The sequence below is a fragment of the Mustela lutreola genome, chromosome 9 (genome assembly GCF_030435805.1).
Source record: "Mustela lutreola isolate mMusLut2 chromosome 9, mMusLut2.pri, whole genome shotgun sequence".
Taxonomy (NCBI): domain Eukaryota; kingdom Metazoa; phylum Chordata; class Mammalia; order Carnivora; family Mustelidae; genus Mustela; species Mustela lutreola.
The window spans coordinates 79,617,776-79,631,694 of NC_081298.1; the positions used below are offsets into that span (position 1 = coordinate 79,617,776).

General features: G+C 34.4%; 1 protein-coding gene and 1 long non-coding RNA gene across 4 annotated transcripts in view; one reads left to right on the forward strand and one right to left on the reverse strand.

Moving 5' to 3' along the window:
- Positions 1–13,919, reverse strand: part of PNPT1 (polyribonucleotide nucleotidyltransferase 1) — a 46,076-nt gene that overhangs the window by 8,973 nt on the left and 23,184 nt on the right. For both annotated transcript variants that reach the window (XM_059187709.1, XM_059187708.1), the window contains 8 exons: positions 11,399–11,469; positions 9,651–9,687; positions 7,217–7,283; positions 7,045–7,134; positions 5,844–5,897; positions 1,216–1,322; positions 705–776; positions 551–614 (listed from right to left, as the gene is read on the reverse strand). In XM_059187709.1, the coding sequence (XP_059043692.1) occupies positions 551–614; positions 705–776; positions 1,216–1,322; positions 5,844–5,897; positions 7,045–7,134; positions 7,217–7,283; positions 9,651–9,687; positions 11,399–11,469 (562 nt within the window). The remainder of the gene's footprint in view (positions 1–550; positions 615–704; positions 777–1,215; positions 1,323–5,843; positions 5,898–7,044; positions 7,135–7,216; positions 7,284–9,650; positions 9,688–11,398; positions 11,470–13,919) is intronic.
- LOC131840149 (uncharacterized) overlaps positions 1,309–13,919 on the forward strand; it is a 38,390-nt gene continuing 25,779 nt past the window's right edge. For both annotated transcript variants that reach the window (XR_009357218.1, XR_009357219.1), the window contains exon 1: positions 1,309–1,520. This is a non-coding gene — a long non-coding RNA (uncharacterized LOC131840149). The remainder of the gene's footprint in view (positions 1,521–13,919) is intronic.

Genomic DNA, 13,919 nt, shown 5'->3' on the forward strand with positions numbered 1-13,919 from the left:
GCTAATTGCCTCAGCAGGACTCAGAGGATACTCAGTGTAGCAGACATGACCTCTGGGTCAGCTGCCTTCAGTTCATCTGGTGGAATGGGCAATAGAAAATAAATGCTTTCTGCTGTAAATAAATGCTTTTGTTGCCAACTTTAAAAAAAAAAAAAAGCCCACAGAAACAAAACACAATCCACGCATAAGTGGACCCGTGCAGTTTGAGCACAAATTGTTTAGAGGTGAACTATATATAAAAAAATGTGATAAGATATAGCAGTAGTCTTAGTTTTTATGGAGTAAAATCCAAATTCTTTAACTTAATAATCAAAGCTCTTCATATCCTAATTACCTTTACAATTCTACTTATAGCCCTCTTTCTCCATAAATCTTATCTTAGGGAGTCACTTATAAAAATTGAATTTTCTCTGGTCTCTCATAAAGGTTTGAAATTTCATTTCCAAAACAGTACTTTATAAAAAGCCCATTTTTAATATGTCTAATGGGAATTATAGTTGTCATGAATAAATGAAAAATGATGGAAAGAGAATCAGGCACACTAGCTTACCTGAGGCTTGTTGAATGGCCTCCATAACAATTTTTATTGGTATTCCAGGTAATTTAATATCTGCCTGACGTGGAAAAGTAAAAAAATTATATAAATACTGATTCATGACATTATTTAAATATTATAAAAGTGAAACAAAATAGGTTTAAAATACCTGTAATGCGGTTATTCCCTTATTGGTGCCGGCTATTTTGAAATCCATGTCACCATTGTAATCTTCAATTCCCTGAAGGAATTTAAGAAATGATATAGTTTTAAACAAAAACAAAATTCATCCAGGCAGAATAGAGGAATTTTAAAAAACATCTAGCGAAGTAAACCATGTCCTCTAAGACTAAAAACAAAGAAGTATCTTCTACGGTAACTATTGCTTCTAATTTGTGGCTTTTTAAGTTAGAACTGTTTCATCAGAAGATTACTTTAAGTTCATGTTGTCCCCCCATAAATGCACAGGGATTCATTTATGATCACCCTAAAGTGAGCCGCTATGGATATTTATACTGCTTTATGTATATTTTAACTCACATCCTATAAAATCCAAGGCTAATATGCAGAGGAGGAAAGTAAGATAAGTAACACCAAGTAATGTTATTCTTCTAAGCATTCAACGCTTATAAAATGTGTCATCTTCACCACTGAATATTTGAAAACATGGATATACTTGCCAGAATATCTGTCAGCAAACGATAATCTTCTATTTCACCCTTCTCAGGATTGTTTTTGGTGACCAATCCTATTGCCACACCTGCGACGGCAGATGAAATTGGAACTCCTATAATTGAGAAGAAGAGCTTGTATGTAATGTGTACATCAACCTAACACACATATTTATCATTCTGTTGATATTTAATATGTGAGTCATCAGAACCAAGCTGGAATTTGACGTCATCAGAACCAAGCTGGAAAGGTCATGTATCTACCTCATTTCTTCTTAAGCATATGAAAAAAGCCCCTTAAAACAAATAAACAGGTAATCACTTTTCTCACAAATATCTCTATAAAAATAACACACTTAACTCTTAATAGAATCCATTTGTCTTTTTACTTTTGGTATGTTTATCTTCTTTTTTTGGAAATGTAACCATGTTATTGGTAAATCCCTCCAGCCTAAACCCCTCATCTCACTACTCCATGAAAGCCATCAGTAGTTTTTTTTGTATATGTGTATCCTCCCAGAAAATTTGTGCCCAAATATGAATCAAAGTGTAATCTTTTGTTCTCTTTACTTATGGAAGCATAGTGAATGTGCCCACTATTCTGCACCTTGCCTTTTTTCACTTAATAACATACCTTGGATAATGACACATAATGCCACACAAAGTTCTACCTTATTCTTTTGAATGGCTGCTCAGTACTCCCTGAATGGATTTATAAGCCACATAATAGAAGTAGGATTACTGCGTCAAAAGGTATATGGGTTTACATTTTTATAAATCTGTCAAACTGCCTTCCAGAGTGTAGCATTTTATATTTCTACCAGCTGTATTTGAGGGTGCCTGCTATTTTATTTTCTTAATTCCTGTCAGATCTTTTGACCTTTGTTATATAAAGGGCAAAAGTGGTAGCTTATTGTTTTTAATTTGATTTTTTTATGAGTGAAACCAAACTTTTAAAAATGTTTATAAACTGTTTATTTAATTAGTTTATTTATTTAGGCTCCACACCCAGCTATGGAGCCCAATGCAGGGCTTGAACTCACAACACTGAGATAAAGACCCATGATGAGATCAAGAGTTGGATGCTTAACCAACTGAGCTACCCAGGCACTCCTTATATTTCTTTTTCTCTGAATTGCCTGTTCATGGCTTTCAACCATTTTCCTACTTGTTTGTTAATCTTTTTTTCTTAATGATTTATAAAAGCTCTTTCAACATGAACAGTACATCTTTGTTAAATATAAATGTAGACTATTAAAGGAAATATATTATTTTCCTAGTCAGTTGACTTTGTTTATTGTGATTTATTTTCCTGTATAGAATTTTAAAGTTGTACGTTATCATGGTTCCTGGATTTTGCTTAGAAAGGTTTTTCCTAAGATTTGATAAAATTTTCCATGTTTCTTTCTTTCTTTTCTTTCTTCCTTTTTTTTTTTTTTTACAAAACATTTAAGGTTTTATCACTTGGAATTTAACTGTTAAAAAGGATTGTGCCAAGGGATATCATTTCATATTCTCTAAGCAATCTCACTTATGCTCTTGTTTTTAACCATAACCTATAATGTTGATGACCTAAAAAATCTCTCTCTCCTATCTATTTCTCTTTGCTACTAAGCTCTAGAGCTATACAGCCAATATGGCTATTGGACATTTCCAGTTAAATGTCCCCAAAGCATGTTATATGTATGTACATATATATAAAATATAAGCATACCCAATAAATCCTTTTTGTCTTGTCTTTCTTATCTTGGTTGAATGCAACTAAGATACTTGTCCAGAATCAATACTTTTTTCCTCATTTCCTAATATGAAGTCCACAAAGATCTAATAGTTTGTCCTTTAAATTTCTGTAGAAAGTTGTCCTTTCCTACTGAAACATCCATTGTTACTTCTTTAGTCTAAGTTTCCTTTATTTCTTGCTCTGATAACATTCTCCTTGTCTAGTATCCCCCGTTTTAGTCTCTCCCCCGTTTCCATTCTCTCCCACTTCATCCTCTAGGTCTATCACCTAAGCTGGGAAAAACTACCAAAAAGAAAATAAATCAGATTCAAATCACACCATTCCTCTACATAAAATTCTCCTGAGTTCCCCACTATTTGCTTTCAGTAAATTTTATACATGTTCTATGGTCAAAAACATTTGGGAATAGTGCATATAGAGATTCAGAATTCACAATAGCATGTTAAAGCTTATTTAACTCATATTAAATAAACCTGCTTAACCCTGCTTAAATGTAGTTTAGAACAGAATGACTTTTTTTTCATGGTATACAATAATCAACATCCAGCAGGAACACTAGTCATAGATTACTGAGTTGTGATATACTAGCTTTAAGTTCAAAATTCTTAACATAACAATGACTTTTAAAAGGTGGTCCCAATTTATTACTTAATTTTTTAAAATACATTTTAGAAACATACTATACGGCTTCATAACTTCGCCCATTATGTTTCTTTCACATGAAATATGGGTCCTCCTCCTAATGAGAGATCAACTACTCAGCCTTTAGAACCAGATGAAATGTAGCTGTCTTTATGAAGCCAAGTACCTTCAACCTAATTTTTCATCCATATTGTACATATTTTTGCCTTTTACCTATTTGAATTAATCTCCTTGATCTTGTGTTTTTTGTGCCTATAAGCTTTTTAGAAAACAGGTACCATTTGTATCCCTAAAGTAAGATAGTGCCTATGTGAGGAATGACAAGCATTCATGTGTTTGAGCTGAATTGCACACCCTTTGTTGGCTTTTTCCACAGGACTTAACATTCATTCTTGTCAAATTCAATTGTTTTCTATTTAGCTTATTTTTTATCTTAACATTTTTTTAGAGATCAAAATTGTCATTTAACACATCAGTCATGCATTCCTTTTTAGCAGTATCCTTTTAATTAATTAGCAGGCACTAATTAGAATTAGTGCTCTAAGTCAATTCAATAATAAAAACACTAAAAGGGACAGGGCTTAGAAGGAAACATCTTCAGGCATTCCACTTGACCAAACCATCCTACTGATCAGATTTGCTTGTCTCCTCTGCTCATGCTTCAACCAGTTATGATGGCGCACTTATCATCCATCTCAATTTCTGTATCATTTACAGAAAAATCATGAGCTGCCAAGCTACTCTAGAAACAATGTAAGCAGCAATCACCCTCCCCACTCCAAATCTGGTAATGTTTCCAAAGTGGAACATTATTTTACGACATGATTTATTTTAAATGAGTCCCTCTCGTCCCTTCTCTTCACAGCCCCCTCCTTCCTAAAAATACTTATAACCCTTTTTTTCTTAAATAATCTCTTTTAAGAGTTTTGCTAAGGGTGACTGTCAAGTTCACTAGGTTATGCTTTATAGAAAATACTTTACTTTTTTTTTTTCAAAATTAAGAACTTTTTGTGTCCTTCGTATATTAGTTTCTGATTTTTCAAATACTGCCAACATTGGTCAGGTATCTCATCCTGAAGTTCTCATCTTTACTTAGGTTGGGTTTTTGTCAAGACCAAAAGATCTGAATTCATTTAAAGCATTTAAAATTAAAGAAATTTAAAATTAAAATTTAAAATTTAAAAATTAAAATTAAAAAAATTTAAAATTAAAGCATTTAAAGCATTTAAAAGCATCTTAAAATTTCCTTTTACTTTATATTTCAATTCACCTTTTTGAGAATATGTTGTTTCCCAGTACAAAAATTTAAGACTGACTGAATGCAAGCTCCACCAGGACAGGGGCTTTGTTTTGTTCATCACTGTGTCCCAAAAGCTCAGTGCTTGGCACAGGGGTGGCATCTAGTAAAGACTGGCTGAATGAATGTATGAAGGTGAAAAAAAAAAGTATTTTACCAGCAAGCTTAAATATCACCTTATGCTTTTCTGGCACTGAACACAACTAGAAAAGTACTTTTAGGTTGGTTTGTTTTGTTTTGTTTTTTGCTTTGGCTTAAGTTTTCGTCTTTCTAGATAGTGTTATTATATACTCACACAATTCTTCTATCTCATCCTTGGTTATAGTATCCTTTCTACTTTGTTTTTCTGTACTATAAATGTGTGAACTTAGGGGAAGCTCCATGTAGCCTCTTGAGTATCTTTAGGTTCCCTTCCTTCTTGAACAGCAACATTGGTGAGATACAGAAATTGTTTTTCAGAGCCTTAGCATGTTGACTCTTCCCCTTTTAGTGTTTCAAACTGAGAGAGGATACTGAACCTCTTATAGTCTTTCTTCCTAAAATTCTGTGTATCCTTCTGTGCGTGGTACTGTTCTTCTCATGGTTTGCAAATTGAATGGAAGATTACATGGTTATTTTCCTTTACGGATCCTAAATACTTCTGCTTCCTGGTCCAAACTTTATTGGTGAATGGAATCAACTACAGAGCTCTTTACCTTTTGGAAGGTAAGAAGGCTCACTGGATCACCAAGGCAAGTAAATAATTTCAGTGTTCTCCCTTTTACCAGAAATAAGAATTCTAGTAATTATCTGTATAGCCGAAGCTGCACTTTGTAACTATCTTGCTCTGGCCTGGTTTGATAATCTGTAATCTGACTTCTCCAGGTCTTATCAAAATGTAATTTTAAAGAGATTTTATATTTTATACTAATTAAATAGAGATAAAGCATTAGTAGCTTTGACACATAATTCTTTTACCTGCATCCATTAATGCTAAACTTCCACCACATGCAGATGCCATTGAAGATGATCCTATTGAAACAAAAAAATACTTGTTTATAATATACTGATTTTTTTTAATGTAGAAAACTGTTACTATTGTTTATTTCCTTATAAATATTCAGTATTCTTTCCTTCTTTCTTTTTAAAAGCAATTAAGGCAAGCTCTGTTAAACCACAAACTATAGGGCTACACAGTCCAATATGATAGCCATTAGGTACATGTAGCTACTATATTTAAATTAATTGAAATAAATTCGGTTCCTCTACTGTATAGTATGAAAATAATTTCCATCATCATAAAAAGTTTTATAGGACAGCAGTGCTACAGATTCTAAGAAACCTCCCAGAACAACCACCATGCCTCTTCTGTTGCTTAATCAGAAGGCAGTTAAAGATAGAGGATAGGCTCTGGCTCTCTCACTGGACCCTAAGTTATAGCCTAGTCACACCCTGTAAAGAACAAAAAGTCTCTAGCTTAAATTCAGCGGGGGTTTTTTTGTTGTTGTTTTTAAGTATCTGTGACCATCACTGTGACCTTTCTGTCTCTAATGGCCGTACTTTGCCTTGATGTGAGTACTTAATGTTAATTTAAATTTGATCTTTTAGATTTTATTTGAGAGAGAGAGAGAGAGAGTGCACAAGCAGAGGGAATGGCAGGCAGAGAGAGAAGCAGGCTCTCCGCTGAGCAAGGAACTTGAAGCGGACTTGATCCCAGGACCCTGGGGATCATGACCTGAGCTGAAGGTAGATGCTTAACCGACTGAGCACCCAGGCATGCTAAATTTGATCTCTCAGCCCAGCCACTCTCTCTGTGCTGCCTGCTTATATTTGTGATACTTGATAGGTGTCCCCTCCCTGCTTAATGGATCAGTCTCTTTTGTCCTTTTCTCTCTGGAAGCTGGCCTTGCTCTATGGTTTGTTTGTAAAAACAAATAACCCCTACTGGATCTGCTATAAAAGATACATAAAGAGAAATACTTGTTTTATATTGCTTTCAAAACATCTCATTAGCTAAGAACAGCGATTTAGACAGTCTATGATTAACTAAACACATTTTTCTTTTGTCATAGACTTGGGCACTGTGGTAATAAGCACAATGTAACATAAGTTATGAAAAGATTGTAACAGGGAATTCCGGTCTCTTTGACTAGAGGAAAAATTTATTTTAATATCCTACCATTTGACTCTAGGACTTCAGATGTTACTCTTATTGTGAAAGGAAAATCCTTGGGGATAACAGGATACAAAGCTTTCTCAGCAAGAGCACCTGAATTAGAATAGAAAATAATAAGCATAAATGTACTAAGTCCCCATAAGAATACCATGTAAGTTTATACATTTGTACTCACCATGCCCAAGTTCTCTTCTATTCACCCCAGTTACTTTGCCAATTTCATTAGTGGCATAAGGAGGAAACTTAAAAAACAAAAAAACAGATACATAAACAGCTGACATGGAAAGACCTAAGATATAGTATCAATATAATAAAAGAAGTTACAAAATAGTAGAATCCCATTTTTTTTAAAAGTTCATTTATATACACAGAAAATGTGTATCTGAAATTTACATCAAATTACTAAACGTAGCTATTTCTAATGTGTATTTGAACCAGAGTGGGAAATGGATAGTTATGGGGATTCACAATGTAAGTTTCTATTATGTTTAAATTATTAACACTGATGAAGTATTATATTTTTATAAGAAAAATATATACAAATTTAAAAAGAAATGCTCATTAAGGGGCGCCTGGGTGGCTCGGTGGGTTGAGCCTCTGCCTTCGGCTCGGGTCATGATCCCAGGGTCCTGGGATCGAGCCCCACATCGGGCTCTCTGCTCTGCGGGGAGCCTGCTTCCTCCTCTCTTTCTGCCTGCCTCTCTGCCTGCTTGTGATCTCTGTCAGATAAATAAAGAAAAAAATCTTTAAAAAAAAAAAAAAAAGAAAAAGAAATGCTCATTAAGGAAATAGATCTTTTCCAGTAAGGGTTTTCTTTTAGTCAGAGGTTGCAAACTATTTTATTTGACCAATATAGTGTCTCAAAGGAATATGACTTAGTTGCAATCATTTAAAATACTGGGAAATACCCCATAAAATCTTGGAATTCCAGTTTAACAAATATTTTTAAAAAGGAATACATGAATCTTCAAGCATCTGGATCTAGCAGTCAATTTTCAGAACTGCAGTCAGTTTTTAGGAGATAGAGAAACTTGCTGGGTTGCACCATGAGTGTGTAATCAGCAATACCCAGACTGCAGGGACCTCTACAGGTAAATGGCTCTGGGACTTCAAGAGACAGATTAAAAAGAAAAGAACATGTTGGAGAAGAAACTATAGATTAACAGAGACTTACAGAAATACCAAATTAAAAAAAAAATGGACAAGATTATAGAATACAGTATACAGATATATACCAGAAATGCAAGAAGTAATTACTATAAAATTTAGGAGAGTAGTTACTTTCAGGGAAAGAAGGGTGTTGAGACTAGGATGAAAAGCATAGAGGGGCTTCAGGGGTGACTGGGAACATTTCTATTCTCTGATTTCAGTGGTGGTTTTAAGATTCTCTGCCTTATAAAAACTCATTATACCATCCTTTGTTTTATATCATTTTCAGTATCTGTGTTTTATTTTACAATAAAAAGTTTTTAAAAAAATGAAATGAGGTAGCAACAGCCCATATCCTTTTACTGCCCCTCTCTTCACTTCTGTTGCCAGTCATCATCTAGAGGTGCATTTTTCACAGCTGTCCTTTTTATTATTTATTTTTATTTTTTTAAAGACTTCATTTATTTATATGACACAGAGAGAAGAGAACAAGCACAAGCAGGAGGAGCAGCAGGCAGAGGAAGGGGGAGAAGCAGGCTCCCCACTGAGCAAGAAGCCCAATGTGGGGCTTGTTCCCAGAACCCCAGGATCATGGCCCAAGCTGAAGGCAGACACTTAACTGACTGGGCTACCCAGGTACCCCCACAGCTGCCCATTTTAAAGACTGCCATCCATGTGCTGTGCAGCTCATGGCAAAGGATATGCTTTACTCAATTATAATTCCTTTCTGGCCTCTGCAGCATCAGAGTATATTAAGAACAGGATATTTATAAGGGATGCAAATCTGTGAAAATCTCTAGGTTTCTGTATATTCTCTATTAATCATAGTATGCTCAAAAAAAATTGAGATGTTGGGATTCTGGGCAGCCAACAACAGTCACTCAGAAGTGAAGTGACTTGCTGCTTTCACACTAGCCTTCCAGCAACTATGCTCCAAATACTAAAAGTGCTAGATATGTCTAGTGTGCCTTAGGACTTAGTTGTATATCAATTCAATCATGAACTCTTAATAGTTTCACATAAAGCAATTTACTATTAAATACCTCAGAGTTCTTTTACTACTAATCAACTTAGTAAAAATATGAACATTTAAATGAACTAAAGGGAGGAGGTGTTTTGTCATCTGAGGCATTGAAAAGCCCCACTTTTGTTTGATACCGGTGAATGGGTACAATATTTTCTTGATTAAAATAAAATTGTCTACTATAATTTAACTTTTATGTATGACTCAGAACATGAAGTTACTGACTGAAAACTATGACTTATTTCTCTAAATTCCCTTCTGCATGCAATAAAAGAACATGCCCAAATCCACCTTAACAGATAAGTAAAATCAGCATAGTAAAATGTTAATAGTAGAACCTAAGCAGTGAGCATATGGGTATTCACTCTAAATTTCTTTCAACTTTGCTATATCCTGAAAATTTTTCATAAAATATGAGGGATAATATTCACCTTACCTCATAGTGCAGCATGAAATTTTTATCTTTTATTCCACTACAAACAAAAAGCATAATATTAAAAACATCATATAAATACAAAAAAAATAACTTCAATAAGCAACTAAAAAGATTTAAGGGGATTTAAAAAATAATTATGTATTAAAGAGAGTTGGTCTGAAATTGAAAACCAGAATCAGAAGGATGAATGTAAGAGACAGTATTTTTTTCTGGGGTTTTATGAATGAATTTTACGAAGATTTAGTAAAACAATTTTGCTTCAAAGAGAAACACTTAAATATTCTATTTGTATAATAAGACAGTAGACATTTACTTTTAAGCATTAGTAACTGCTAAGAGAATCTTAAATTTTATAAATACATTAAATCTCAGAATTATGATCTTTCTCCAATCAGTATGTGAAATGAACATCAGTAACTGAAATGATATAGGGGAGAGGAGGAGATCAGACAGGCAAAGATTTTTCCAGGGTTTGAAATGAGAAATGTTATGACTATATCTAGAACAATGAGGAAAATAAGGATGAGAAGAAATACAATTCCTGGAAGCAGGAAACCAGATTTATCTACAACTGAGGAAAAGATGGACATATTCAGGGTCTTAGCACAGTGTCCCCATTAAGTGGGTGTATTACAAAAGGTACCTCTCTGTGCAAAGGCTTGAAAAATCCTGGGTTAGGGCTAAATCTGCATAACCATAAACCACAATCTGAGAAGAGAAATTTAAAAACTTACAGAAGACTAAAGGAATAACAGATTTGAGGGGCTAAAGAGGAGGATACGGATCATTAGTGCAGCACCTCCATTTTACAAGATGAAGAAACCAAAGGCCAACATGGCTGACTGATATGTGCCCTCTCATTTACACAGGTTACAGACCTAAGACTAGAATGTAAAGAGGTACCCTGGCCAAGTCCAGGGCTCTTTCTTATGCAGCCGTGTCGTTGCCTTTTAGAAAAGAAAGAAGTCAGTGTGAAAAAGGGCAGGACAACCAAGTTTGGGCTCAGATGGGAATTTAAAAAGTTTAAGAGCTCCCCCAAAAGGATTATGATTACAATAACAATCTCGCCTATACACACAGCTGTATTGTCAATTCTGTCAGCTATGTGAAAAACAATTACTGATGCCATCCTCAAGATACTGGGGGTTATCCTCATCAGTTGAGCAGTAGGAAGAGGGAGGAAGAGTCTTATGGTCTTCTGAGATCCTTACCAAGGGAAAGGGAAGCAAAAGTAGGCATTGAGCAAAGAAAAGAACTGTGCGTGGTATAGTAGCGCTGGTGAGGACTGTAACATAGGATTCTCATCATCTGAAATTGATGAACAAGATTTTACTGCTGACTCTTTAGGAACAGAGGAGGAGAGCCAAGTATTTCTGAACATAAATTTCAATGTGGCCTGGGATTAAATAAGGCTTTTTTTTTTTTTTTAGCTTATTAACAGCCTCCAGATTCTTTTTAGCAACTGAGACTCTTTCTTATGTTTTTGCTCTCTTCTTTATAACAAAAAAACCTACCCATATCTGTCCTGAGTTCTAGAGACAGAGACTAAACTGATTGTACCCATGTTAAAAATACACTATAAACAGAAAAATAAAGTAGAGATAGTAGGTTTAAAAAAGTAATAATAATAATATACTACTTGAGCTTCAATTATATACTGGAACATTGTAACTTACTTTAAAACATATCAAACATATGTTTTAGGACATACCAACACACTTTAAAAGTTACCAAAAAACACAACTTACTTTATGGCTGTTATAATTCGATCTGACTTCATACTAGATTCTAATGAATCAAATGTAACAGTACAAAGCACCTAAAATAGTAAGAAAAAAACCTGTCAGGTTTTAATTTACTAACAATGAGGAGGAAAACTAAAAACATTTCAATAACCCAATTAGCTATTAGAGAAATGGGATAAATAAATTCTATACAAAACTTGTCATGCTAGAGTAAACATTTATTCTTTCTATAAATATGAGAGCTATGTGGAAATCTCAATAACCCAAAGGTCTAACATCGTAGACTACTATGTAAAGAACTATACTAAGTGCTGAGGGAGGACAGGAAGAGGATGGTATGTTTGTAAAGCCTGGCTATAAAGGAAGCCTCAATAAAGGTCTAGCCAGGAGGGGAAAATAAGATGGGATCAGAGAGGGAGACAAACCATAAGAGACTCTTAAAAATAGGAAGCTAATTGAGGGTTGCTGGAAGGGGGGAATGAGCCGAAAGGGGTAACTAGGTAATGCGCATTAAGGAGGGCATGTGATGTAATGAGCACTGGGTGTTATATGCAACTGATAGATCACTGAATTCTACTTCGGAAACTAATAATACACTAAATATTAATTAACTGAATTTAATTAAGAATTTAAAAAATAAATAAGTAAAGGTCCAGCCTATAAACTGCCTACATAAAAAAAAAAAGTGCAATCTTCTTTGGAGGAACATAATGTAATCCAAACTCATCATTGCATCAATCAAAACATCCAGGATAGGGGCGCCTGGGTGGCTCAGCGGGTTAAGCCGCTACCTTCGGCTCAGGTCATGATCTCAGGGTCCTGGGATCGAGCCCCGCATTGGGCTCTCTGCTCAGCAGGGAGCCTGCTTCCTCCTCTCTCTCTGCCTACTTGTGATCTCTCTCTATCAAATAAATAAATAAAATCTTAAAAAAAAAAAAAATCCAGGATACAACCAACAGAAAAATAGGAAATGGTACCCATTCTCAAGAGGAAAGATAATGAGTAGTTTGCCCCGAGCTAATTCAGATGTTGGATTAACAGAAAAGGATTTTTAATAGCTCTTATAATTATACCCAAAGATATAAAGAAAAACAAATGGAAATTCTAAAATTGAAAGATACATTATCTTATGTATCTTGACAGGAGTCAATGAACATGGAGAAGGATAACAGAAATTGCCAAATCTAAAGAACAAAGAAGGGGTGTGGGGTGGGGTAGGGAAAAACATACCCTCAGTGACCTGTGGGACAATTTCAAAAGGACTAATATATATACTTACAATCCCATGAGGAGAGATAAGAGAATAAGGTAGAAAAGATATTTGAAGAAATTATAGCTGAAATCCCTAAAGTCTGATGAAAGACACAAATTTACAGATTCAAGCTCAGGAAATTTAGCATGATAAATACAAAGAAAACTACCTTTTCACAGTTATATTGTTAAAAACCAAAACAGAAAGAAAATCTGGAAAGCACCCAGATGAAGATAATAAATAGTATACAAGGAACAAGAATTTGAATGCATCCTGACTTTTTATTAGGAAAAAAATAAAAAATAAAAAAAGGTAGAACGTTCTTTTAAGTGCTAAAAGAAAAAAGCATTAGCCTGGAATCTAAATCTTGCAAAATACATTCTTTGTACATAAAGGCAAAATAAAGATATCTTCAGAGAAATGAAATGTGAGAATTTGTTGTCAGGTCCACAGGACAATAGTAAAGAAAGTCTTATCAGATTGAAGAAAACAATGCTAGATGGAAATTTGGATCTTCGGGAAGAAATACAAAGCATCAGGAATTATAAATACATAGGTTAATAAAATAATAAATATAAATAGGTTAATAAAAAAAATCTTTTCCCTCCTAACTTCTGAAAATACATGATTATTTAAACTACAAGTTATAATACTGCCTTGTAGAGTTTATAATACATAGATGTAACTTTTAAGAAAGACAATTATAGCATAATGTGTGATGTAGTACTAAGAAGTTAAGGCTATACACTCTACTATCTATTATAACCACTAAAAAAATAATGCGGAGTTACAGCTAGAAAACAGAGACATATTAAAATGGAATTTAAAAAAAATGTCTAGTTAATTCAAAAAGAAGGCAAAATAGAAAAATTAAAAACAGGGGGCCAAACAAAAATAATGAAATGACAGGCTAAATTTAATCACATCAGTAATTAAGTTGATCATTAATGGACTAAACACTCTTAAAAGGCTGAGATTGTCAGAAGAGCTAACAGAAGTATGCAGGCTATCTTAATGGAATTATTTAAAAAAATTTATTAAGGGGCGACTGGGTGGCTCAGTGGGTTAAAGCCTCTGCCTTCAGCTCAGGTCATGATCCCAGGGTTCTAGGATCGAGCCCCACATCAGGCTCTCTCTGCTACGTGGGGAGCTTGCTTCCTCCCCTCTCTCTGCCTGCCTCTCCGCCTACTTGTGATGTCTGCCTGTCAAATAAATAAAATCTTTAAAAAAAATTATTAAAGGCATAAAAGAAAACCTGAATTAAGAATGAGA